Raw genomic sequence first — 27,805 nt, forward strand, 5'->3', positions numbered from 1 at the left:
TGCTAACATTTCTCAGTTTAAACTAGGTTAAATAGCTCACCATGAAAGACTTCCCATGGTCTTGATGGCATCGTCCCTTTATAACAGTAAAATTAATTCAACAAAACATGTTTTTTCTGAGAATTTTTTTCTGTTCCTAATTAAATATCCTTTATGGTGCTTTTGCAAGTCACGCAAGGGAAACATTGAACTGCAGAAAGTGTTGTGTAAAAGGCAAAATCAGGATGATTCTGAATAACAAAGGGAGCCGGGGGAGAGGGGTGTGTATATGAAAGGTACTGATTTAAAGACTGGACAAAGTTCAGTGTGCCAATAAGTTTTCATTTTAAATTCTGGGCCTTTCCTTACTGTAACACAAGACTTAAAATTATGATATATGTTGTGTTAATAATCACCAGTGATGATAATAATATTAATAATAGTAACAATCCTTGCATTTGATATAACGTCTTATCACTTTGTTGAGATGTCTCAAAGCACTTCACAGAATATACTGTAAAGTGGATTGATTGTGTATTTTGTGGGGGGACATGTATTTATCTTATCAGGAACTTGCATCCTTAATAATATTTCATTTTCACAGTTAGATATTTAACCGGAGATATCTAACCGTGAAAGTGAAATATTATTGAACGTTCAAGTTCCTGTTTAGATAAACAAATTCTTTTATGACTTGCTTTATTGTTTGAGTTGACTCTTGTGACTATGTTTCTAAAACAATTGCAGTATTTTGCATCCTGACATGGTAACAGTCTACAATGTCTACTTTTGTCACAACAGTGTGGTGACCAGCATCAGACTTCTCCACTGGTCCATAACCAGCGGAGACAGATATAATATACCGACCTGGGGATGAAAAAGAGAATTTAGGAGAAACTACTTCACACAGAGGGTAGTGAGGAACTCGTTGCTTGAAGTAGTGGTTGAATCAGAGAGTATAGATGCATTCAAGGGGAAGCTAGACCTTCACAACAACAAATTGTATTTATTCAATGCCTTTCATGTCAGAGGACGTCCCAAGGCATTGCAGAGGGAAAAGAAGGATATGGGAGGTATTTGAGCCTGTGTCACTTACATCACAAGATTTCCATCTGTAATAACTTATCAATACAGGGTGGACAGAAAGGCTTTGAAACGTAGCCACAGAATTTTTCACTTGAACAGATAAGCTCAAGAACATAAGCAGTTACCACACTGAGATATACATCTGTCACAAGATTTATGAATGGAGCTGTTGCTCACATGGATTTTGAAAGCATTTAACAGTGTAAAAGGGCACAGCATTCCACTGCCATAAGTCATAAATCACTCTCCACCTAGAAATGATTTTAAGATATGATTTCAGAACAGAACCCAGTGAGATGTTAATTGGTGCTTGCATCATATCCAGGATTTGATTTTTGATTCTTAACAAAGAGCAAACAGGATAAAACCGCCCAAGCCAGCTGCTCCAAGAATGTCCTATCCCATTTTCACCACTTACACTCTGAGTTGTGCAAGGATCAACAGGCACAGACAATTTCTACTGCATCAGAATTAATGAGATATATAAAGAAACAGGAACAATTTATACCACCCTTAGTAAAACATCAGATCAGTGAACTGATGTCTCTCTTTGCTACAGCTGAAGTGATAACAATAATAATAATCCTTACATTTGATATAGCACTTTATCATGTCGTCAAGACATCTCAAAGCGCTTCGTAGCATATTGTGTAAAGTGAATTAATTGACTGTGTATTTTGTGGGCGAAACAATTTGATGTCGTTCCAGCAGTAAAGTGAGTTGAAGCAGGTTTGAATTGTCATTTGTGAGCTGCTATCTTCGCTATGAATGGAAACTCCTTTCTGATCAGGTGAGTGCCAAGGAACAGGGTGGTGTTAGATGAGTGGAGGGAATGACCAGGTGACAGGCAGGGGTGATAGCCCTGGGTGGACTGGTTATACGAGAAATTGGGAAATTTCCCCGAATGCCCCGTGAATGGTTTCCGAGAGAGGGGCTCCATGATTGGCTCCCAATACTCACCACCCCAGAGTCCAACATGTGGGTGAATGACAGATCAGACAAGCCAAACATCACCCATCCTCCCTGATGACTGACAACTACAAGACCAATTATCGCCTGGATCCTGTCCAACTTTGCACCCGTGGATTGATGCCCCTGGTTTACCCCAAAACCCTGAGCCTTTTCAGGGAGCCAGACTCCCACTGATGGTAGTGTCAGGAGTAGGGTGGGGCAAGGCTGTCGAGAGAAGTGAAGGTCAGGATAGGATCTTGAATTTAATCCGCTGAGGGATGGGGAGCCAGAGAAGCTGAGCTTGGATGGGAGTGGTAGGCTTACAAAGGCTGGTGCAGAAGAGTACACAGATAGTTTGCAGCTTACGTAGGGAGAAGTTGGGAGTCCGGTCAGCAGGGCATTTGATTTATCAAGTCTCAACATGGTGAAGATGAGGAACTCAGCTGTCCAGAGACATGTATCTAGCAACGAACGGCAGCCCCATCACATCAAGGCTCGATTACGGGAACTCCCTCCTTATCGGCCTTCCCAACTCTTCCCTTCACAAGCTGCAGATCATCCAAAACTCTGCAGCTCATGTACTCTCACGCACCAGGCTCCGCGACCCCATCACTCCCACCCTCGCCTGACTCCACTGGCTCCCCATCCCCCAGAGGATCGAGTTCAAGATCCTCGTCCTCACTTTTAAGGCTATCCACGGCCTTGCCCCCTCCTACCTCTCTGACCTGCTGACTCCCTACCAACCTGCCCGCTCCCTCCGTTCAGTGCCTGCTCCATGTCTGCCGCCTGACCTGCCCTACCATCGGTGGCCGGGCTTTCAGCCTCTCTGCCCCCACACTCTGGAACTCCATCTCACAGTCCCTTCACCTCGCTTCCTCCCTTGCCTCCTTCAAGGCTGGTCTCAAGACCCTTCTCTTCGATCATGCCTTTGCTCGCCCTCCCACCTCTCTGCCTTCCCTCACCTCTACACCACCCCTCCCCCATGCTCGGGCCCTGACACCGGACTGTTCAGCTCTTTGGGACGTATTAGTGCTTCTTTGCATTATTAGCACCTCTATTCCCCTGCTTTGTTCAATCCGTCCCCCCTTTGTTTTGCATCATTAACACCTCTTTAGCCCATCATCCCCTGTCCTCTACCCCATTTTCTGCTTTGTCTTCCTTGACCTGCCTCCCCCCTCTCTGTTAGCCCTTAAAAGCCTCTCCCTCTCAAAATGCCCCAGTTCTGATGAAAGGTCTAGGACCTGAAATGTTGACTCACTTTCCTTTCTCCATAGATGCTGCCTGACCTGCTGAGTGTTCCCAGCGACTTCTGTTGTTGTTTCAGACTTTACATTATATCCTGTGAAGCGCTGATGTTGTGATAAGGGGCTATGTTAAATGCAAGGATTATTATTACTTCTGACTTTGTTTAAAAAATACATGTAGTGATTTATACTTTTGCTTTTGGCCACTTACACAGAATTACCAAAACAACTACTAATTCAAAGAATGTGGTCTGCCTGAGTATGGCTGACAAGAAACTCAGACTTTCATTGATATTTCAATACCTTGAGAAAATTTGAAGACATAATTGCTGGTATAAATCATCTCTAAAAATCACTTGCAATGCGCTTTTTCCTATTCTACCTGTACTCAGTGAGACTTTGGCCAATAGGCAGGTCCTCAATGAATGCTAGAATGTGTTGCAGCAAGACAAACTATTTAACCTCATTGAAACTCACATCCTGCTTCAAGATATATACAATAGAATGCTGATTGAATCTCAAGAGGAAGCAGCGATATCTCACTTCAATCCATGTTCTGTACAAATTGGTCACAAGATAGGTTTAGATGAAGAACGCCTTTCAGCCCATTTGATATCATCTTTCTAAAATGTCTATCTTAACTTCTTTCCATTACTGTGCCAAGCTGCTTTGCAAATGAACCCAGTGCCCTGTCCTCTCCACCTTTTTTCGAATCTATTCACTAATTGTGATGTGAATGTTGTGTTACTATAGCACACTGAAAAGTAAACAGGTGGAATTCTTTCCATACCAACTATGAGAAAAAAGTAGTCAAGGTTTGAATTGTTATTCATTATCATTTATGGTCTACATTAGAGTGAAACCAAAGTCCACAACTTATTGTTATTGTTAAAGTGGTATTGTAGCCCCAGAGGTTTTATTTGGCCAGCCTGGTGCCTGACACATGCAAAATCTCATTGCATGGTTAAGGGTTTCCAAACCAGATATGTTCCATCCTTGCACCTACACATGGAAATGCCCATGTTTGGAATGTGCACTCTATCCCCGGATGGATGCACCCTGCTTGCCCAATTCCAAAGGGTATGAGGCACAGATTGTGCTGGAGTTCAACTAGCTAAAACCATACAGCTTGCCATTAAGAGAAATGTCTGGCAAGGCACCCCCTGCTTGTTCAGCAAGGACCACCCTACCTAACGTGGCTTTGACTAGCAGGGTTAACAGGAGCTGAGTAGGAAGAATTCACAAAGTGCCAACCCACCTTAGAACCAGCTCAACTCCAAGGACGCACTGCCTATTCGCCCCCACACTCCCCGAATCCCCTAAAGGAGGATAAAGGAGGAAATCACAATACTGTTTTGTTCTGATACATTTATTATTAAATGCAAGGGATTGCATTACTAAAACAACGAATGATAAAAAGCTATATGTATATATATTTCATATATATATATATTTCATATATATAAGAAAGAACCTACATTTTTATTGAGCCTTAACACAAAATACTTCACATGTGTAATGACTATTTTTGTAAACAAATATAGCAGCAAGTTGTGCCAACAAGGTACTATCAATTATTTTGAAGTGAGTGATCAATTAATCTGGATGATTGTTGGTCAGGAACCCAGGGAGAACCTCCTTACTTTTTGGAATGGTATCAATGGATGTTTGAAGTCCAGCTGAACAGAATCAGGTCTCATCTGAAAGGCAGCACTTCTGACAATACAGTGCTCCACAATACTGCACTGGAGTGTTAGCCTTGACTGTGAACTCATGGCCCAGCCTGGGGCTTGAACTCACAACCTTCTGAACCAGAGGCGAGAGTGGTATCATCTAGCAAAACTAATGGCGAAGAGTGTATACCCAACTGAACTGTATATAAGGCTTAATACAAAGGTAGGTTTTGAAAGACCCTTCAAATTGTCACAATTAGTGACCACTGATGTTTACTAAATTCACATCCTAATTATATATCTTAAGCACAAGTCTAGATCTAAAAACATGCCCAAGAGCTCTGAATCGTCGATCTTCTGATAAAACGTTTGAGCCACATGATGTATGTAGTTGGGAATAATTGTGATGTAGATCGGGCTCTTAAAGTATTGACATAACAGAGAATTACAGAATTGAGCCTGAACAGAATGTTTGTGTCTGCACATGCACAACATATCTCAAAGATAGATTGCTTTAGAATATCCAGTATGCTGCTACCTTATTCAGTCACATAGAAGTTACCAGCAGGCTTATCAATTAATCATCACAGACAAGAAAATAGTTAAATATTGTCATATAAAAATTGATCAATGAAGAGGCAGTACATTTTCAGCATTAATTATGATAGCATTTTATTATATAATAGTAGAAGAGCGCATTGAAGTTCAAAATTGGCATTTGCTGCACAAAATAATAGAGAAGTTAAATTATTATTACCAGGTATGTCAATCTCTGATATCTACTTGTGTATAAGACTTTTAACTCACATAATCAAAGCTCACACAATACAGAGCTGAGCATTCATGAAAAAGTCTGTTAATTCCACAAAGCTCATCCCCCTAGTACAGTAGTGGCCAACTTTTTTGGTCGACCAACAAAATAAATTTTCTTGATTGAATACATCTTGATTTATGGTACAAATACCCCAACCTGCGGGCCATGAGTTAGCCACCACTGCGCTAGTTAAATAGGGTGGTCCAACTGACATCCGGCCCAAGGGCCGATTTAATCCGCCCACTGAGCCCCCTCCCTCCATTTCTCTGGCCCACCTGCTCCCTCCATAACCTGTAAATGTTATGTTATGTTGTGGGAAACATTAAAAATATTGCTTATGCAGCCAGCGGACGTTTCTCAAAATAGGGCATCCAGCCCTCAGCAGCCAAAAGGTTGGACCACCGTGCTTTAGTACAAAAGTCCTTCAATAGGGCATGTAATTAATAGATAATACCAATCACTCTTTCAGTTTTTAATATCTGTTTAATATCTTATATCAATCTGGAACATTGTTGGCATGACACATTTGTGATAGCGATTAGGGGATCCAACAGAGAACTTAGGAGCAACTTCCTCATGCAGAGGGTAATGTGAATGTGGAACTCCCTGTTTAAAGTGATGGTTGAAGTAAGTAGTATAGATGCATTCAAGAGGAAGCTAGACATGCACATGAGGGAGAAGAGAATGATAATCTATAGTTACCGAAAATATCCAGACAATGTGAGGTTGTAATCAGCAAAGTAGATCAATTGTTAGACCATAGCGTGAGGGCACCAGGGACAAGTCAAAACAAGTAATTTAGTTCAATACTTAATTCAATTCACAATTCTAGGAAGATTCTAGGACTACGATTTCAAGAAACGACTTGCAGAACTGATGTGATTTATAATCAAGTCAAGCCAATGAGGGAAGGAAAACATGATCCAGGATTTTACAATTCTGAGAAACAAGAAGTGATATACTGTACAACAACAACAAGATTACATTTGTATAACGCCCTTCACGTCGGGAGAACGTACATGTAAGCAACTAGTTGGATTGTAAATAGATATAAAGAGAGATCTTCCAATTCTTCTTTCTTCCGATACTAGTAGGATTAATATTCTCATAAATTACTCCACTTAAGCTCCCAAGTAAAGGTAAGATTTATAAAGCGCCTTCCACACCGGACGGCGGCTCAGAGCGCTTCACAGTAACGCATCCCGCAGCCGAACCAGGGGGAGGGAGGAGAAGGTGACCAATGGAGCAGTCGAAAAGAAAGGTCTTCAACCGAGACCTGAAAATAGGAAAAGAGGGGGGCGAGGCGAAGGGAGTGAGGAAGGGAGTTCCAGAGCCTTGGGGATAGTGGCTGAAGACATGGCCGCTGATGGTGGAGCGGATTAACCATGTGGGACTCTTGGAACCTTTCTCTCCATGTATCCAAGGTACTTAACAACAGAATGGAAGAGATGAAAGCATGTATGTTTAGCATGATCTCTGAGGAATGATGTGTGAGACATTGATCTACAACTCCTGTCTTTGAGAGGAGCAGGTCAACAAATTGTATAATGGACAAGATCTCTGCTTACCTCTGAGGCTGAATTCTGCAATACCAGCAATTTCTTGCTACAACTATGGGACAGTAAGAAGCTTTCATTGTACCAGAATATTTGGACCAGGCATTAAAAACAAGTTAGGCCAAAATATAAATTTTAACTGACTTGAACAGCATATCAGGCAATGGATCATAGGAATTGAGTCAACCCTCTATCGTGGAGTCCTGTAGCTTAATGATTAGAGCACTCATCTCGCAAGCAAGAGACCTGAGTTCGATTCCCTGCACGGCGAAACGTTAGGAAGTATTGTTCATCTCATTGAAAGGATGATATAATAACATCTCATTTACTTGATCCCATTTAGCTGTCTGATATTTGTTATGGTTTTGGCTGCTATTCAATGCTATGTTCGCAGAGTTGCCAATTGTGGTCAAACATGCGACACGCATAAAAAAGGAATATTTTTGCTCCAATTTTTTTTAGCGGGAAGGTACTACTGTTAGTAGTGCGAATGTTGGTCTGTTCGGATGAATGCTGGGTATTTCCCAACTTTTATTTCTCCTATCTTGAACTATGAAATATAGGTATTGAGAAAGCTTGATGACTGATATCACAGTCTGCCAGTTAGACCACCCAGACTTCCAGTAAACAGAGGCAATATACTCCTGAATGGTGCACCAGTGGATAGATATCATACCTATCTATGAATCAAAAGCAAACACACCCCTGAACTATGTTGAACATCAGATGGGCACCAATGCAACATTGCACACAGTTAGATATCCTTGTTGGCTCAACACTGCAGAGAAAATAAACAGATCCTCTCCTCAAGATCACCAGAAAATAGAGGCTTGAAAATCTTGTGGTATTAGTTTTACAATCATCAGACTTGTGTAGAATTGTGGAAAATTCTTAAAGTCTGAATTCAAGAACTTTGGAGGGATTGGTGGGCGTTGTTGGTGAAGGGGAAGCTGAAGAAAGGTTTGCCAGCGAAGCATATGTTTTATAATCAACCGCATTATAAAGACCTACATGCATTGCCATCTATAATGCTCAGCATTAACAGAATACCTGGTAGCAGTAGGATCAATCCAGCCCCAAAGGTTTAGTACTGCACTGGAGTGTCAGCCGAGATGATGTTAGTTCAAAGTCCTGACTTGGTACTTGAACCTCACTATCTGCTGACTCAGAGATGAGAGTGATAACAATTGATACTGTAACTGCTTCAGCACACCAACTGCAGCTCTTTCATCCAAACCTCTTTATGGCACCTTATATTAATGTAATGGAATTTCAACCCATAGTATCCACAGAGTCTACAACACAAAACTCCCATTAAATTGGTACTAATGATAATCTCATGAAACCCCACGAGGATATCTAACTGTGAGCAATGTTGCATTGGTGCCCATCTGATGTTCAACATAAAATCATGCTGTTTGGGGTAGAGCTAACAGTGCTGTAGTGCTAACATAAGGTTGTTAGAAGTGGTAATGAGAATATTTCATCCTCCAGCTAACAGCCACATTGTGGCTAGTTACAAACATTCATCTTTAAAAAATATTTTCCTCAATTACTAGAATTAATAAATAGCTAAAAATGTATGAAATCTGAATTCTGAGAGAAATGCAGAATTTGCAACTTGTAGTGCATTGGAAACTGCTGTTATAAATAGAAAGTGAAAATACCCAGATTAGGGGATCTAGCTGAAAAAAACTTTTTTCATATACTTTGAAGCTGGTTAATGCCACAAGATTGGTTCGAATGAAAAAAGCCTTTCAGCCCATCCAACCTCATCCCTCCAGAACACCCATTCTACAGTCCTCTCTTCATAGCATCAAGCTGCTTTTTAAATGAATACAGTTTCCTGGCCTCCATCACCCTACCTGGCAGCCTATACTAGTCATTGATTACCCTCTAAGCAAAGAAAAACTTCCTGGTATCCCAGTTAGACTCCTTGCTTCTCCACCACTCTCTGCTGGCTATGCAAGTGTGTGGCAGCCATTGGGGAGGGCAAACATCAGGCTCAGCTTTGACACCATCTAGAGCACATACAAAGGCTCACACTTACACATTGGGGCAGACTAGAGGGCAACCAGGACCTGTGGAACCGTAACCAAGCAAGAGGGCCCCAGACTAGGATTGGAGAGACATGGGGAGAAAGTTCGCAAAAATAAATATGTAATTGAAAACACTATGTTTTAAAAAGAATTACATTTCTATGGTCACACACAATTACGAGTTCAAGTCCCATTTGGAACTCCGAGCTAGCTCGTAGCATAGCTGATGCTTCAGATAAGACACTAACCTAAAGTTCCATCTGCCTGTTCAGGTGTACGTTAAAGATCCCATGGCATCCCATGAAGTGAGTTTCTCCCAGTGTTCTAGTTAACAATCCCCAGATACAATTAGTCATTCATCTCATGGCTGTTCGTGGACCATTGCTATTTGCAAATTATCTGCCATATTCACCAAAAAATATATAGTCACCACACTTTACAGTAAAATCCTGTGAAGCACTTTAAAATATACCAACGATATAACAAAGCATTATATTAAAATGCAAAGATTAATAATAATAACAATAATAGTAACATTAATAATATTAACGTGTATGAAATATCTTCTTATCTTGTAAGTTAAAATACCTGACAAAAAATATACATTTCAATTAGAATTTTATTTGGAGCCATTAAACCATCTGATGAATCACTGTGGTTCAGCTGCAAAATGTGTGAGTAACTGTGATCAGAATACAGAATGGAAAGTGGTTATGAACAATATTATAAAACCACAAACAAAAAGCCACACAAACTTAGATGCTTTCCTGACTCACAAGAGTTTAAATAATTTAAACTCTTGACATGTAGGCACTAGCAGTGTGGAGAAAGTCAGTCTATTCAGCTGGATACACCTAGTCTGAGTCATGTTCCAATAGAACTCTTACAATGCAACATTTCCCAATAGAGAAGTAGAGGAATTCGGTTCTTATTAATTTTTCTAAAAATTCGACTTGATTATAAAATAACCGTCAGCATATAATTTGGCCTTCTCAAATTCAAACATGCTGTGATGTGTGTGACATGAGATCCACACCCTTCAACAATCTGATCTTTGAAGGGCGTGAAGAAATCAGAATCTTTCACTCACTTCTATATCTGTGGTTGCCAAGATGCCTGCAAGGTATCAGTCTTGTATAATTAGTATAACCTCTTCAGCTGCAGAAAATAAATAGGACCTTGCATTAAACATCATGGGGTCTAATTTACAGGCTTTTATAACAAGATTCCCTAACAAAAAATCTGATCCTCACAAATGAAGGCTCTTTTCATTAACCAGAAGATTGTCGCGAGGTGTTAGCCAAGCTCAGTTAGTAGCATTCTCTGCCCTTAAGGCAGAAGCTTGTGGGTTTAAAGCTCCACATTGGGACTTTGCACACACAGTCTCAGCTGACACTCAAGTGAGATGTTGGGGTGTGATGCACTAAAGAAGATGCCGTCCTTCAGTTGAAATGTTAAACTGAGGTCCTGTCTACCAGTTCAGGTGGACATTACAGATCCCATGACACTATTCAAAACGGGAGCTTCTCCCAGTTCCTGGCCAGATAGAATTGGTCATTAACTTCATGGCTGTTTGTGGGACTTTACTGTGCACAAATTGGCTGCAGCATTTGCCTACAATTACAGTCACTATATGTCAAGTACACACTTGTGAAGCATTTTGAGATATCTCAATGACAACATAAGGCATCATATCAAATGTGAGGATTATTTATTATAATGGCTCGTAGGAACTACATCCAGAGTGGAAGTCAAAAGAAATTCTAATCGGATTTAAAAAAATCTTTAGCTGATCCATTGATTTATTTTATTTCCACCCATTTCAATTTCAAACTTGATAAAGGTAATATGGTTGTGTGACTTTCAATGGAGTAAACATTGAACTCACAAGTTACATGAGCTTTGCCATTAGAATTAACATTGGCTCATTTATTGCACGGAAAGGTTAGTTTGATGGGTCAATCAACAGTTTGACTATATTAATCAAAACCCTTTTGTGGTGTGCGACCAATGACTGAGTTTAATGCAGGAAACACAATTATGTGGTTTCATTAAAAGAAATCGGCCATTTTTAGTTCCCTACAACAATGTCAGCTCTTGCTTTGTATATGTGCAGAAATCAGGAAGGGATGATGGTTGGCAGTGAGTGACCCATTGAACAGGAAATATTTTTTTCTTTTAGCTCAAGTACCAGCTAGTGTGCAGGGAGTAAGTCAGCCGTTTGCATGTATGAGCAGTCGTGCTGCTATTCTGCCTCACTATAGCACGGATTGGGATATTATAGGATCCCAAACACCACATTATATTGGGGCTGCACTGTAGATATTATTCTAATACTTCTGTTGACTTTGGCGTTAATTATAATATGTATTCTGCTGCTGTTTAAAAGAAAGTATTAACGTGACAAAGAATTACACTCACTGAAGTCACAGAACCATTGAATGACAAATAACAATTTTTAAAATACACAGTCACTACACTTTACAGTGAAGCCTGACATGAAAGGTATATCAAACGCAAGTGTTATTAAACGTAAACACAGAAGTCGTTGGGAACACTCATCAGGTCAAGCAACATCTATGGAGAAAGGAAAGCGAGTCCGCATCCCTTCGTCAGAACGCAAGGATTATTACTGTTCTTTAAAATTCACCGCAAGACACAAAATCGGATTCCTGTAGCTCAGTGGTTCGAGAGACCTGGGTTCGATTCCTGGCAGGATGAAACCTTGGGCAAGTTTCCTTACTCCACATGCCTGATAATAATCTCTCAAGAAAATAAAACAATAATAAATTGGTCACTTCAAAACCACGACTGTGTGTGGGACACTGCTGTGCGCAATTGGCAGCTGCATTTCGCCCACAAATATACAGTCAATTCTCTTTACAGTCCATTCTTGAAGCACTTTGAGATATCTAGAAGACATGAAAAGTGCTATATCAAATGCAAGGATTATTATTAGTAGTATTATTATAAATAAGATGTAAAGATCAAGTGTTGACAGATTTAGAGCTGTGCAGTTTGCCAATCAATTATAATCATCTTTCACCATTCCACCAATGGTCAGCTCTGCTATAACATAAGGACCATGTAACATTTGCATGTATTAATGATAGTGGGTCCGTGACATTTGCGTCTAGGTCAATTTGCTGCACTAACTGTCAAACTGACCGTCCAACTGACCCTATTGTGGACTGGCACCCGGGAACGTCTTTCTGATGTGAAGGGTACTATACAAGTGTAATCGGTTGTTGTTGTTGTTAGGTAAGTGTTCACTTTCAGCTGTGCTTTCAACAGCAGACAGTGAAATGTGGGCAGAAATAAATGACTTCCTCACACAGAGACTGTGATGCTGTTACTCACTATTGAAACCAATTATCAGCTGACCTGAGACAGGAATCCCTGCTTTCCAATCCCCTCAGTCAATTATCTATGCCACGGGCATTAGAGGGCTAAAGGAGAGAAATTGCAATCAATAGAAATCCACTTGCTAAATTAATTATAAGCCGATTAGGACGGAATAGACATAAAACCCATGTTTTATATAAAAAAAGTAAAACACTAAAATGTAAAAAAATTAAAAATAGTCCAACCTTTATCTGTGTTTATTACAGTGAAAAAGAACGATGATTACTGTGATTATCAGATTCAAAGTCATAGGGAGAGAATATTAGGTGACATAATAAATAGTCATATACTTTTTATCATAAAGAGAATATGAAACATCATAACATGCCTTCTCTCTGCTCAAGTGACATGAAGGATTTTTCTCCTCCTCTAATTCATGCACATTACGAAATGTAAATTTGATCAGCCGCAGCTTGAACAATTTCTATAAATGAGGTTCGATTGGCAAACGTTTCTAAATAAGGCTTAGAACACTTTGTTTTAATAAGCAGAGATCTGTTTTTAGAGGTATCATCTGTCACTGGCACTTGTTTGGAATGACAGTAAATTAATATAATAATATAATAATAATACTTGCATTTGATATAGCGCTTTTCATGTCTTCTAGATGTCCCAAAGCACTTCACAGAATACACTGTAAAGTGAATTGACTGTATATTTGTGGGCGAACGCGGCAGCCAATTGCGTACAGCAATGTCCCACAAACAGTCGTGGATTGAAAATGACCAATTTATTATTGTTTTGGAGGGATTATTATTAGGCGTGTGGAGTAAGGAAACTTGCCCAAGGTTTCGCCCTGCCTGGAATTGAACCCAGGTCTCTCGCTTGCAAAGCGAGTGCTCTAACCACAATATCAAAGGAAGATCAGAGACTAAGCAGACAAAAGAGGGATTATGCCCATTTGGCTGAAACAGTGAATGAAGAACATCAGTACCCAACGTTAAAGATACAAACGTTAAAACAACATTGTTGAAGTGTGATTGTAATTGCATGTCATGCACAATTTTTATACAATAAATGTTGCTTTGTTTTATGAGCATCCTATTGCTCTGCACAAATATTTGTTTGTAGTGATTCGAGCACAGAATGATACATATTTAATGAAGAATGCAGCTGTCCTCAACATTTTTAAAGAATACCATCCACCCTAGAGACACAAAGGGATTAACATTATTTTTACATTATTAACTCAATTAACTTGTTTAAAGTACTTATGGTACCAAAGATAATGATGCAAGAGACATGCTGAAAGTGTTGACAGTAGAACAAGAGGATATAGGTTTAGAGTTGCAAACTGCAATCTAAGCACAGATACCAGAACGTTTGTCTATACTTGGAGGATAATTAACGACTGGAATAGGTTTCCAGGAAAGGTGATAGAGGCCAGGACACGGGACTCATTTAAAAAAAAAGCTAGATACTGTGATAATAATAATAATAATTCTTACATTTGATATGCCTTTCACATCAGAATGACATCTCAAAGCACTTTACAGGATGTACACAGGTGGAGTCCTGTAGCTCAGTGGTTAGAGCACTTGCCTTGCAAGCGAGACACCTGGGTTCATTTCCAGACAGGGCAAAACCATGGGCAAGTTTCCTTACTCCACACGCCTAATAATAATCCCTCCAAAACAAAACAATAATGAATTGGTCATTTTCAATCCACAATTGTTTGTGGCACACTGCTGTGCGTAATTGGCTGCTGAGTTTTGCCCACAAATATACAGTTAATTCACTTTACAGCATATTCTGTGAAGCATTTTGAAACATCTAGACAGAGGGATTCCAGGCAGAGGGCGAAACCTTGGGCAAGTTTCCTTACTCCACACGCCTAATAATAATCCCTCCAAAAAACCAAAAACAATAATTAAATTGGTCATTTTCAATCTACGACTGTTTGTGGGACATTGCTGTGCGCAATTAGCTGCCGCGTTCGCCCACAAATATACAGTCAATTCACTTTACAGTGTGTTCTGTGAAGCGCTTTGGGACGTCCTCCCGACGTGAAAAGCGCTATATCAAATGCAAGGATTATTATTATTATTATTATTATCTAGAAGATGTGAAAAGCGCTTTATCAAATGTAAGGAGTATTATTATTATTATTACTATAAAATGGGGTGACTGTATACCTTGTGGGTGAAAACAGGAGCCAATTGCACATAACAATGTCCTACAAATACCTGTGAAGTGAACAATTTTATTTGGGTAATTGTTGGCCAGGACACTGAAAGGAACTTCCTTCTCTTTTTGAATAGTTCCATGGATTCTTTAATGTCCACCTGAACGGGCAGACAGGACCTCAGTTTAACGTGTCACCCAAAGTATTTTCAGGTCTTCAGGTTGCCGCTGGTGTCACTTCTGCTGTCTCCTATATTACAAGTGTTTGACTTCTTTACTTACTTCTTCTAGAGTATAATCCTTGGTAAATCCTGCGAATTGCTTTAAGACATCTCTATGAGATTATTATTGTTGTTATTATTTCATATTATCACCAACTGGAGAATAAGACAGCTACTTCATTATGCAACCGTTTTTGACTGACAGAAAAAAAAGCCAATCCAAAAATGAGATTCAACCAGGTGTGACACCGTTTCTTCGTGTGTGATCATCTGACAATCTCATGTAGCGTCTTTGCCCCATCAAATTACCCTTCCAAGCAATCTCACGGAGACTATCATCGAGGCATTGGATTCGCTAAGAGTTCCCCCTTCTGAAACTCTCTGTTTCTATGAACTGTGTGGTACAAACACACGTTAATGTCTGTGGAGCATTTGGGCAGGATATAAACACGTCCAATATTCCTTACTGTCCGACAGACAGCCTTAAGCTGTTTCCACCATGGATTCTCAGTAAGGTTTTTAAGTACCACTAACAGCAATTGAGCCAAGTAATTCCCTTCAGAACTTCCTCACTTCAGAAGTATAGATGTACCAAAACTGTGACTGTCTGCATAAGACAACACACAATAATAATAATAATAATCCTTGCATTTGATATAGCGCTTTTCACGTCAGGAGGACGTCCCAAAGCGCTTCACAGAACATACTGCAAAGTGAATTGACTGTATATTTGTGGGCGAACGCGGCAGCCAATTGCGCACAGCAATGTCCCACAAACAGTCGTAGATTGAAAATGACCAATTAATTATTGTTTTGGGTTTTTGAAGGGATTATTATTAGGCGTGTGGAGTAAGGAAACTTGCCCAAGGTTTCGCCCTGCCTGGAATTGAACTCAGGTCTCTCACTTGCAAAGCGAGTGCTCTAACCACTGAGCTACAGGAAGCATTGTAATCTGTACACTCCAAAGAGAAATACTGTGACACGTGCAAATGGCTACATGCTTCTGCCTTTTCATTAGAAATGCTTATTGAGGAAATTCAGGTGCATCAAATAAAAATTCTTAATTGTGAGTTAAAATATTTGTCATAATTTCCTCTCATGAGTGGTTCACTCCACTTTCAACAAAAGAACTTTAAACATGTCACACAGGACTTTGCTGTGCATGATTCCCTTGGACATCCTTCTGTCAAAGTAGCCAGTCGCATGGCACACTGCATACATGCTTAATAGCAGTTGTCAAACATTGTTACAACCAGTGGTATTTACCTTTACATTTAAAATTATAATTATTAGTATTTATTAGGTGTGAGCTTTACTCAGTTGGTAGTAATCTCGCCTCCAAGTCAGAAGGTTGTGGGTTCATGGAGTAAGGGTCTTTGAGCTCATAGTCTAGGCTGGCTCTCCAATGCCGTGCAGGGGGGAGCGCCACACTGTCAGCAATGATGTCCTTGAGATGTTAAACCAGTGGTGGCTAACCTGTGGCCTGTAACCCGGAAGTGACCTGCAGAGCTGTCATGAAGCGACCCCCGAACATTCGCACGAGTCTGGCTAAGTCCGTGTTCGATCGATAGTGTGAATTTTTATTGAATATTTCTTGATTGAATGGCATAAATCAAGAAATATTCAATCAAGAACATGTATTTTGTTGGCCGACCATAAAACGTGATCACCACTGTGTTAAACCAGGGTCCCGTCTGCCTGTTGACCTGGATATTAAAAAATCCCATGGCACCTTTCAAAAAAAGAAGGACGTTTCCCTGGCATCCTGGCCAATAATCCTCCAGATGAAATTGATCAATTACTTCATGGGTGTTTGTGGGACATTGCCTTGTATAAATTGACTGTCATGTTCATCTTCAAATGTATGTTTACGAAACTCTGTGTAGCCCTTTGAGATGTTCTCAACCTCAGAGGCAGTATATCAAATGCAGAATTATTATTATATTATCCTTGTACCTTACATGATATGTTAGAAACATTAAAAAATCAAAGTAGAAAAACATGATAATAATTACAGCAAAAATGCATAGGAACATTTGGTAAATGTCATATTATTTGAAAATCAGATATGTATTAATATCAATATTAGTTAATATTCATTAATATTAAATGTGACAATTGAAACTGTTTTCAGATAAGAAAAGTAGAAAAGTATTAGTGTTGTTACCTGCGTCCAAACCTGCCTCAAGCACCCATTTACAGTAAATTAAAATATTAATCATTTTCAAAATGTCACCACATCTATATTATGCAATTGTTTGTACAGTTAGCTCCTGATTTCAGCTCTCTAACCGCAGAGCATAGGGAGCGGCTCCAAGTTGGAAGGCAGTACCTTCCCACGGGATACAAAGGAAAGCCTGAGGCCATTCTTCCAGATCCTTCTCATACATTTGATGGCAGGTAATATGGGAAAATCACTGACATAGACTTATTAGCAGGTTATTTGCTGCTAAGCATTCAGTGTGGAGAATGGGAAATTAATAACATAGAATTTAAATAGGAAGTAACTCACCAATATAAGCCATTTGGAACAACTTGTCCAAGCTGGTGTTTGTACTACACATGAGGCTCCACCCATGGTAAGCCTCCCTACTCCCCTACCCCAGCCTTCCCCCCCTATTTCATTCTCTCACATGAATGCATTGAGTTTCCTCTTAAATGCATTGATGCTTTCTGCTTCAACCATACCTTCTAGCAATGAGTTTCACCTAACCTTTCTTCTAAGTTCTCTTTTTAGATTTGTTAGTAGCTGTTTTGCCCTCTTGGGACTTGCCAACAAGTAGAAACAGTGTATTTATATTTTTATTATCTGCATTCTCTCCAAAGTCACAATATCCTTCTTATAATATGGTGACCAGAGTTGTACGCAGTTTTCCAAATGTGATCCAACCAAGGTTTTATGCAAGGGAAGAACATTTTTGAAATTGGTGAGAGGATTAATATTTTTACTTTTGAAACTTGACTCCATCAGCTAAATCTAGGACTGGGACCATTAACCATTAAAATAGAAAAGTGAAAAGAATAAAATAAGCAAGAGAAAACATTCCCCCAAAAGCATAGAAGTTCCAGAGAGGATTGTTACACTTACCAGGGCAACAGCAACATATGTTAGTTGCTGTAGGCTGAAACAGATTTACAGAGTTATGTGTATGTATACTTAAACCAGTTTACAGACCAGTATATGTACAGGGTGTTCACAAAGTCCTGTTACCCTCCTTTTTTTCTTACAATGAATGTTAATTTTCTGATACAGATGAGTCGAGTGTAACAATTTCTGATACCAGTAACTTCCTCATCACTCCATCCATGTTACGTAAGATGTCGCACCGAACCTGGAGACAGAACATTATCTGTCATGAAAATGATGGCACTCACACTGATCCTCTGGACATCTAAATAAAGTTAACAACAACAACAACAAGATTCCATTTATAAAGCGCCTTTCACGTCAGGAGGACGTCCCACCAAGTTAAACACTTGTACGGAATAGAATTTAGTACTTCGAAATATAATTATCATCATTCTTCCACATGTTTCAGTTGTTGGTTAGTGTACTGTAGAAAAGAAACATGGGGTTAACAGGACTTTGTGAACAACCTGTATACTTAAACAGGTTTACAGAGCTATGCTTAATGCTTAAAGAATGATCTAGTTTCACCCATTAGCTCGACTCTTTTTTATCAACTTATACTTGCATAGGTGCTCCGTTACTCTGTCTCTGTTGATCGATTTCTCCTGCTGGTGTCCAGGTCAACATTTTTCACTTATCAACATCCACCAAAATGAGATTAGTTGATCTTTCATCTCACTTCTACTTGTGGGACATCTTTGGTTCAGATTAGAGACCAGGTTTTCTAACCTAACACAGTAACTGCACTTCAAAGTGAAGGGCTTTGAGATGTTTCAACTTGATATGGCACTGCATCAAATGCAATTATCATCATTAACCACGGTTCATTAATTCACACATACAGGAAATATGGCATTTAAAACTTTTTCAAATTTATGATACATGCTTTGAATGCAATTGTATTGTTCTGCTCACTTACACAATTTATACTAGGCTTGGAGAGCCTAGTATAAAGTCTGTAGTTGATGACTATGCCTATGAGTGGATTGAATGCAGATTTAATTCTGGTCAACAGAAGGCAGTGCATGTGCTGGAAATTCATGCTAATTATTGTGTTGCAGTTATCTATCTACTTTCAAGTCCAGACTTATCCTTACAAATTAATACTGTACTCTGTCTCAAAATATGTATTTACATGCATCTACATTGCAAATAATTTATAATAATTGAACTCAGTGATATCAACTGAAGTAGTATTAAATGAATCTTAAATAGGATTTGGCAATACTTCTGACGTGTATGAAACAGTAAAAATGCTTATGTATTGTTTATAATGTATCAGCTTTTACTTGTTATGATTAATTTTTTTTAAAGGAAAATGAAGCTCATTTATTTGGGTATTTCATCTTTGATACCTCTTCAAAAGATAACTATCACAGCGATCATTTTATATCACTGCAATCTTCCCATGGTGCCTCTCCACTACAATTTAAACTAGGTTTACTGCCAATTTTGATAGTCAACTTCTTGTGTTGAATACTAGTTGTCAGAGAAACAAGAACAAAGTACAAAGGAGTGGAGCATCCAAATGATTCACCTTGTAATGTTAGCCCTCCAGCCAGATTTAAATTGTGAAACCAAGATAAGGATTGCACATTAAACATTTAATGGTCAATATTTAAACCCTTCAAATCTTAGAGCTACAGTACTCTATACTACGAATAATTTCTACCTGATCACTAAGCAATGCTTATATACTCATATAGCAATGAATATACTCATCATTCATTGAATACAATTCGGTTATTACTGTAAATAAATTACGTCTTGAGAACTGAAGGGTGTCGCTGCTTAGAGAGAAACATCTTCAATCACCCTTTATTTTCTCAAAGTATATTCTATAAATCAATAGACTGGGATTTTTCATGGTCTTAACTTTAAAATTTAAGATCTTAAAGAATTTTGAAAAAAATCTAAAATTCAATCTTAATATGAAAGCCATTGTATTCCAATTCTTAAACAGAATTGTAGATAAACTACTTCCAAATTAAAACTGAATTATAGATTTTCTTCAAAATTGTTAGATCTTGTTTTTTAAGATAATGGCATTGAGACTAATAACCTATGTCAAATATAACAATTTATTTAACTCAACAGAAGTTGATACATTGTTCAGTACTTTCAAAGTTTCTGAACAGCTTTTAAATTAAGTCTCTGTTTTTACCTCCAACACAAATAGGCCACATTGTCAGGCTTTAAGCCAAGATAATTATACTCCATTGTATAGCAATATGGAGCAAGAATCAGATCAACATGTTTTTACAGATCATAATACAGATCAACGGCAAATTCATTGATCTTAGCTGGGAAGCTGAGCTACTCTCTACTGCTCAGTAAATGTACTGACCTTGACCATGGAAGCTTATTGTGGGATTTTTCCATTAGAAACTCACACCTCCAAAGTCAGAAGATTTACTGATGTGTGGAGAATCAGCACAAATTAATTTTTAAGAGGTGGTTATTTAAAACAGAGTCCAGTGGAATGCGAAAATCCAATTGATCCGTGCTGCCAATGTTTTCTTTTCCAATTTTCCCCCCACCTTTTCTGAAGGGGTTTGACTTTTTCTGTCTGTGGTCCCACGGTTGACAGACACCCACTGTACTGAGGCCATTAATCATCTTTGTGTGTTTTTCAGCCTTGAAAGTCAGTGGGAAGCTGCTGATTCTTATCTATTTTACTCAGTTTATCAATTTTGAAATCCAAAGTTTTTGTCCCACGTCGTCATCAATTTAAAGAACACATTAGTTCCCATTTAAAACCCTCCTTCAATTGTTTTTTGTCAAAGTAAAACTGAATCATAGCTCCACTCAACCTTTGTTGTCCAGTGGAGCCTGAAAATCTCAATACAGCACTGAACTGTTATGGCCGTGTGTGTGATTGGCCGGTGATGTTGGTTCAGAGGGAGGAAGAAATGGAGTGTAGAGTGGGGGCAGTGGTAGGAGCAGTGGCAGAACAGGTGGGGTAGGTAGACGACTTGGGGAGTGCCGGGGGACAGGGAAGAGGAAGAGGATGCTGTCTATCTTTGATATATTTTCTTTCCAATCCTTTACAAATGTAAGTGATAAGATTTAATCCCCTTCAGAGATTTCATGACAATAATATATTATAGAGGTCAAGGGGTACTTTGCTCGTTCTCACTTTGATGAGCCGCTGACGGGCAAGGTAGGGGTGAGGCGGAGGAATTGAGACAGAGACTTCCATAGTTTGGGGATGTGATGGCTGAAAGTGCAGCCACCAATGGTGGAGAGGAGGGGTAAGGGATGTGCAGGAGGAGACAGGATCCTCCAACAAGATTACAGTAGATACTGTCCTCTGAAACTCGAACAGCAGGGGAGTAAAGGCCAGCGAAAGTAAAGCACGAAAGACATTAGCCAACAATTTCTAAACACTTTAAACTCTCATTTCCCAACAGCTCGGAGCTGTCCAGCCACAGGAGATGTGTGTGTGTGTGCGTGCGAGGGAGGTGCCTGCCAGGGAGAGCCATGTAAAGCCACTCCCTGCACACATGCACTGGGGATCCGATTGGCTGTGAAGTATGGGGTGAGAGGGAGCGGGGAGCGGGGGTGGCATTCCCTGGGAACAGGAGTCAAGGAGTGCCGCCTTGTGCCAGGGAACACAGCCCCGGGGGCAAGTGAAGGGAGGGGGAGCCACCAGATGGCTGCGAGAGTGTGCATGTGTGTGAAATCACAGCGAATGCAAACCAGGTTTCACCCCAGCAGGGAAACCCAGACAAAATGTGTTGTAACCTGGCCCCAATACCACGTATGAGCGAGCAGTGGATCCTGACAGGCGTGTAACATTGTTAGCTTAGCATCAGTTGAGAGAGAAAGTGAAAGTCCCGCAGCACTGTGTCAGAGGTGTGGGGGTCTCCTGGCAACCTTGTGTGGTCCTGTGTGGATGTTCAAGCTTTACACTGAGAGCCCAGCAGCTTGTGTCTGTACAGAATACTGTAATAATAATCTTTAATCGTATTTGATATGGCACTTCTCACGTCTTCTAGACGTCTCAAAGCGATCCGCCAATCAACTGACAACCGGCTTCCTATTTACCGCTAGGTGAACAGAGGCATGTGGAGTAAGGAAACTTGCCCAACGTTTCGCCCTGTCCAGGAATCGAACCCAGGCTGTGTGTCCTGTGGTACCAGTCTGCTCCACCTGCCCACTCTCGGCTCTCTCCCCGCTGTTGCACGTTTCACACGTTCCCTCGGTTACCAGTGATTGGATATAACAATGGCACGAAAGGCCAGGCACGGCTGCATTATTTATACATATATATAATTTAAACCTTTCCATTTGATGTATCGCCCTTCAATCAAGAGCCTCACTCAAAGCAGTCATACTATATTTACCGTAAGCAAATGTAATAGCAATTTGGGGTCTCCAGTTTTCATCAGTAAATATGGATTTAGTTGTAAGAGAGAAAAAGTCTAAGACTTTCTAAAGTGACTTGACACTATGTAATGCAAAGCAAATACTGTATAACTTTATTTAGAGTATTAATATTCAAGAGATCCGGTTGAATGTTAGGTTGAATGTGAGACCCTCTTGATTGAAAGACACTAATACAAATGTCATTTGTTGTTGTTGTTGTGGTGGTGGTGGCGGAACCGTTTGCTTTACTTTTCTCGCGTGAAAAGACGACATTGGCATCCAAGTAAGACTCGGGTTTAAAGAAAAAAAACATTTTATTTAAATACGCACAACTTTGTTTTTACAATGAGCTGATACAAACCTCCCGTCCTATATAAAAATATTGATTGTTTTTCTTAAAAAAAACACACACACACACACACAGAGCAACGAGTGAAACAAGGCTGAGGCTTGAGCAAAAAGTAAAGCTTCCATCTGAAGAGCAGTGAAAGTGGACAAAGTGTGACACCAAATAAAAAGTGTGTGTGGGGGGGGGGGGGATTGGAGAAGTTTTTTTTAATTGCAACACTCAAGGCAGTGCATCATCTATAAAATATATTTTACAAAACTGCCCCAGAGAAGGAGCACCACCAACACAATGCAATAGTTTATCAAAACCTGGAGTTTTGGGGAAAAAGGGGTATTACAAATTGTTTGGGAAGTCGCAAGTGATAGCAACGTGTGCGACATGTGTTGGGAGGTGTCCTCCCAGGGGACCAGCGAGTGGTAATAGCTGTCCAGAAAAAAAAAGTACATGGTATTAAAGTAGTTAAACGGTAAATAATTGCGATCTATAACCTCTCCTGTTAATAAATTAAAGAGACACACTCGAAACTTTTTTTTTACACACACGATTTAGACATCAGCCACACAAGTAGCCTCATCCTTTTAAGCAGTGAAAGTTAAACACACCCCCAAAACACACACACACACACAACACACGAAAAGAAAATACATTCTGAAAATGGGCCACAGAGCAACAGAGACCACACAGTGATTAAAAACCAGGACAAGTGTGAGGGGAGAGAGGGGAGGGGAGGGGAGAGGGGGGGGGGGGGAGAGAGGGGAGAGAGATGGGGGGGGAGAGAGATGGGGGGGGAGAGAGATGGGAGGGAGAGAGAGGGGAGAGAGATGGGGGGAGAGATGGGGGGGGAGACAGGGGGGAGGGAGACAGGGGGAGGGAGACAGGGGGAGAGAGATGGGGGGAGACAGGGAGAGGGGGAGGGAGAGAGAGAGAGAGAGACGGAGGGGAGAGAGGGGGAGAGACGGGTAGAGAGATGGGGGAGGGGAGAGATGGGGGGGAGAGAGGGGGGAAGAGATGGGGAGGGGAGAGATGGGGGGAGGGAGACAGGGGGAGAGAGATGGGGGGGGAGACAGGGAGAGGGGGAGAGACGGAGTAGAGAGATGGGGGAGGGGGAGAGATGGGGGGAGAGAGGGAGGGAGGGAGAGAGAGAGAGAGGGAGGAGGGGGAGAGATGGGGGGGAGAGAGGGAGAGAGAGAGAGAGAGAGAGGGAGAGACAGGTAGAGGGAGACAGACAGAGAGAGGGCTCTTTGCCTCTCAGCCATTGAAGGTCTGAACCATCAGTTTGCAGAGAGAGCTCCAACCTTCACTGCAGTACCGCGCGGCCACCTCGGCCGGATCACGATAGTCGGAGTCACCGGTGTCCTCCCCCTCCTCCCCCCCGGGCTTCCCCCCCTCTCACCCCGGGCTTCCCCCCCTCCCCCGGCTTCCCCCCCTCCCCCGGCTTCCCCCCCTCCCCCGGCGGCTTCCCCCCCTCCTCCCCCCCGGGCTTCCCCCCCTCCTGGCCGAGCCCGAGGCCGGGCAGGAGGCTGGAGCGGCTGAGGCCGAGGTGCGCGGCCCGGGGGCCGGCCCGGCAGACCTTGGTCTTGAGCAGCGCGGCTTTGGCGGCGCAGAGGCCCCTCTGCTTCTTCAGGGCGCGGGCGATCTGCTTCCAGTAGCTCCCGGCGTCGCTGCGGTACTTGGCGCAGGCCGAGGGCAGCCCCGAGAACTCGCACCAGAAGTCGGCCTCGCCCTGTCGGCACTGGACCCGGAGCAGCCGACTCCCCGCCGCCGCCTCCGCCGCCGCCCCTTCCCCGCTCACGGCCCAGGTGCACTCCGCCTTCTCCCGGTTCACGAACTTGCCCCGGGTGGCCGCCTCCTTGCCTCGCCTCCTGCCGCCCCGGCCTTTACCCCGGCCCCGGTCCCGGGCGGCGGCGCCGGCGGTCAACAGCAGCTGCTGAGCCGCGCAGAGCAGCAACAGCAGCAGCGCCAGTCTGGGCAGCGCCATCACACCGTCTGCGGCCACACACACACACACACAGAGAGAGAGAGAGAGGAGCACATCAAACCTGAGGCCATTGCGACCCCCGACACCCGACCCTCAGCTCCCGACACCCGACCCCCAGCCCTCAGCCCCCAACCCTCAGCCACCAACACCCGACCCTCAGCCCCCAACACCCGACCCCCGACCCCCAACACCCGACCCCCAGCCCTCAGCCCCCAACCCTCAGCCACCAACACCCGACCCTCAGCCCCCAACACCCGACCCCCAACACCCGACCCCCGACCCCCAACACCCGACCCCAACACCCGACCCCCAACACCCGACCCCAACCACAGCCCTCAGCCCCCGACCCCAACCACAGCCCTCAGCCCCGACCCCCAACCACAGCCCCCGACACCCGACCCTCAGCTCCCAACACCCGACCCCCAGCACCCGACCCCAACCACAGCCCCCGACACCCGACCCCGCCCCCAACACCCGACCCCAGCACCCGACCCCAACCACAGCCCCCGACACCCGACCCCCAGCCCCCAACACCCGACCCCAGCACCCGACCCCAATCACAGCCCCCGACACCCGACCCCCAGCCCCCAACACCCGACCCCAGCCCCCAACACCCGACCCCTCAGCCCCCGACCCCAACCACAGCCCCCAACCCCCAGCCCTCAGCCCCCAACACCCGACCCCCAGCCCTCAGCCCCCGACCCCAACCACAGCCCCCAACACCCGACCCCTCAGCCCCCAACCCCGACCCCAACACCCGACCCCAGCCCTCTGCCCCCGACCCCAACCACAGCCCCAACACCCGACCCCCAGCCACAGCCCCCGACCCCAGCCCCCAACACCCAACACCCCACCCCAGCCCTCAGCCCCCGACCCCAACCACAGCCCCCAACACCCCAACCCCCAGCCACAACCCCCAACCACAACCCCCCAACCCCCAGCCACAACCCCCAACCCACAGCCACAGCCCCCAACCCCGACCCCAACCCGCAGCCCCCAATTCCAAACCCACAGCCCCCGACCCCCAACCTCCAACTCAAACCCCCAACCCAGCCAGCAACCCCCGAAACCAACCCCCAGCCTGCAACCCCCAACCCCCAGCCTGCAACTCCCAACCCCCAGCCTGCAACCCCAACCCCCAGCCTGCAACCCCCAACCCCCAGCCTGCAACCCCCAACCCCCAGCCTGCAACCCCCAACCCCAGCCAGCAACCCCCAGCCTGCAACCCCCAACCCCAGCCACCAACCCCAGCCCCAACCAGCAACCCCCAACCCCCAGCCAGCAACCCCCAGCCTGCAACCCCCAACCCCCAGCCAGCAACCCCCAACCCCCAGCCAGCAACCCCCAGCCTGCAACCCCCAACCCCAGCCAGCAACCCCCAGCCTGCAACCCCCAACCCCCAGCCAGCAACCCCCAACCCCCAGCCAGCAACCCCCAACCCCCAGCCAGCAACCCCCAACCCCCAGCCAGCAACCCCCAACCCCCAGCCAGCAACCCCCAGCCTGCAATCCCCAACCCAGAGCCTGCAACCCCCAGCCAGCAATCCCCCAACCCCCAGCCAGCAACCCCCAACCCCAGCCTGCAACCCCAACCCCCAGCCTGCAACCCCCAACCCCCAGCCAGCAATCCCCAACCCCCAGCCAGCAACCCCCAACCCCCAGCCAGCAACCCCCAGCCTGCAATCCCCAAACCCCAGCCAGCAACCCCCAACCCCCAGCCAGCAACCCCCAGCCTGCAATCCCCAACCCCCAGCCAGCAACCCCCAGCCTGCAATCCCCAACCCCCAGCCTGCAGTCCCCAACCCCCAGCCTGCAATCCCCAACCCCAGCCAGCAATCCCCAACCCCCAGCCAGCAACCCCCAACCCCCAGCCAGCAATCCCCAACCCCAGCCAGCAACCCCCAACCCCCAGCCTGCAATCCCCAACCCCAGCCTGCAATCCCCAAACCCCAGCCTGCAGTCCCCAACCCCCAGCCAGCAACCCCCAACCCCCAGCCAGCAATCCCCACCCCAGCCAGCAACCCCCAACCCCCAGCCTGCAATCCCCAAACCCCAGCCTGCAACCCCCAGCCTGCAATCCCCAACTCCCAGCCTGCAATCCCCAACCCCAGCCAGCAACCCCCAGCCTGCAATCCCCAACCCCCAGCCTGCAATCCCCAAACCCCAGCCTGCAACCCCCAGCCTGCAATCCCCAACCCCAGCCAGCAACCCCCAACCCCCAGCCAGCAACCCCCAGCCTGCAATCCCCAACCCCCAGCCTGCAATCCCCAACCCCCAGCCAGCAACCCCCAGCCTGCAATCCCCAACCCCCAGCCAGCAACCCCCAGCCTGCAATCCCCAACCCCCAGCCAGCAACCCCCAGCCTGCAATCCCCAACCCCCAGCCAGCAACCCCCAGCCTGCAATCCCCAACCCCCAGCCAGCAACCCCCAGCCTGCAATCCCCAACCCCCATCCTGCAACCCCAGCCTGCAATCCCCAACCCCAGCCTGCAACCCCCAGCCAGCCATCCCAAGCCCCAACCTCCAGCCCCAGCCAGCCATCCCCAGCCACATCCATCCCCATCCCCAGCAATACCCAACCTCCAGCCCCGACCCCAGCCCCAACACCCAGCTCTAGCCCCAGCAATACCCAGCCCCAATACCCAGCTCTAGCCCCAGCAATACCCAGCCACCAATGTGATCCATGTGCAAGACTATGCAGCTGAACAGTAAATGATCAATAACCCAGGACTCACCTGGTTTGTGTGGGTACCAGGTCTGACCTCTCCACTGGCAATGGCTCTGTCGGCTGAGATTTTTATACATTCAGGCAACGCCTCCTACACATGAACGGGGCGTAACTGTGAGTGAGTGTCTCTGTGTGTGAGAGTTAGTGTCACTCTGTGA

At 44.1% G+C, this 27,805-nt stretch overlaps 1 protein-coding gene across 1 annotated transcript; it reads right to left on the minus strand.

The window, feature by feature from the left end:
- Positions 1 to 703: 703 nt before the first annotated feature.
- On the minus strand, positions 704 to 27,774 carry LOC121850331 (fibroblast growth factor-binding protein 1-like). Its single transcript, XM_042341512.1, has 3 exons — positions 27,655 to 27,774; positions 24,440 to 24,928; positions 704 to 846 (listed from the first exon to the last, which is right to left on the minus strand). The coding sequence occupies exons 1-3, from the start codon at positions 27,722 to 27,724 to the stop codon at positions 704 to 706; spliced, it is 702 nt and encodes a 233-aa protein (XP_042197446.1). The 5' UTR covers positions 27,725 to 27,774.
- Positions 27,775 to 27,805: the final 31 nt, after the last annotated feature.

The sequence above is a fragment of the Callorhinchus milii genome, unplaced genomic scaffold (assembly GCF_018977255.1).
Source record: "Callorhinchus milii isolate IMCB2004 unplaced genomic scaffold, IMCB_Cmil_1.0 Scaffold1, whole genome shotgun sequence".
NCBI classification, from domain to species: Eukaryota; Metazoa; Chordata; class Chondrichthyes; order Chimaeriformes; family Callorhinchidae; genus Callorhinchus; species Callorhinchus milii.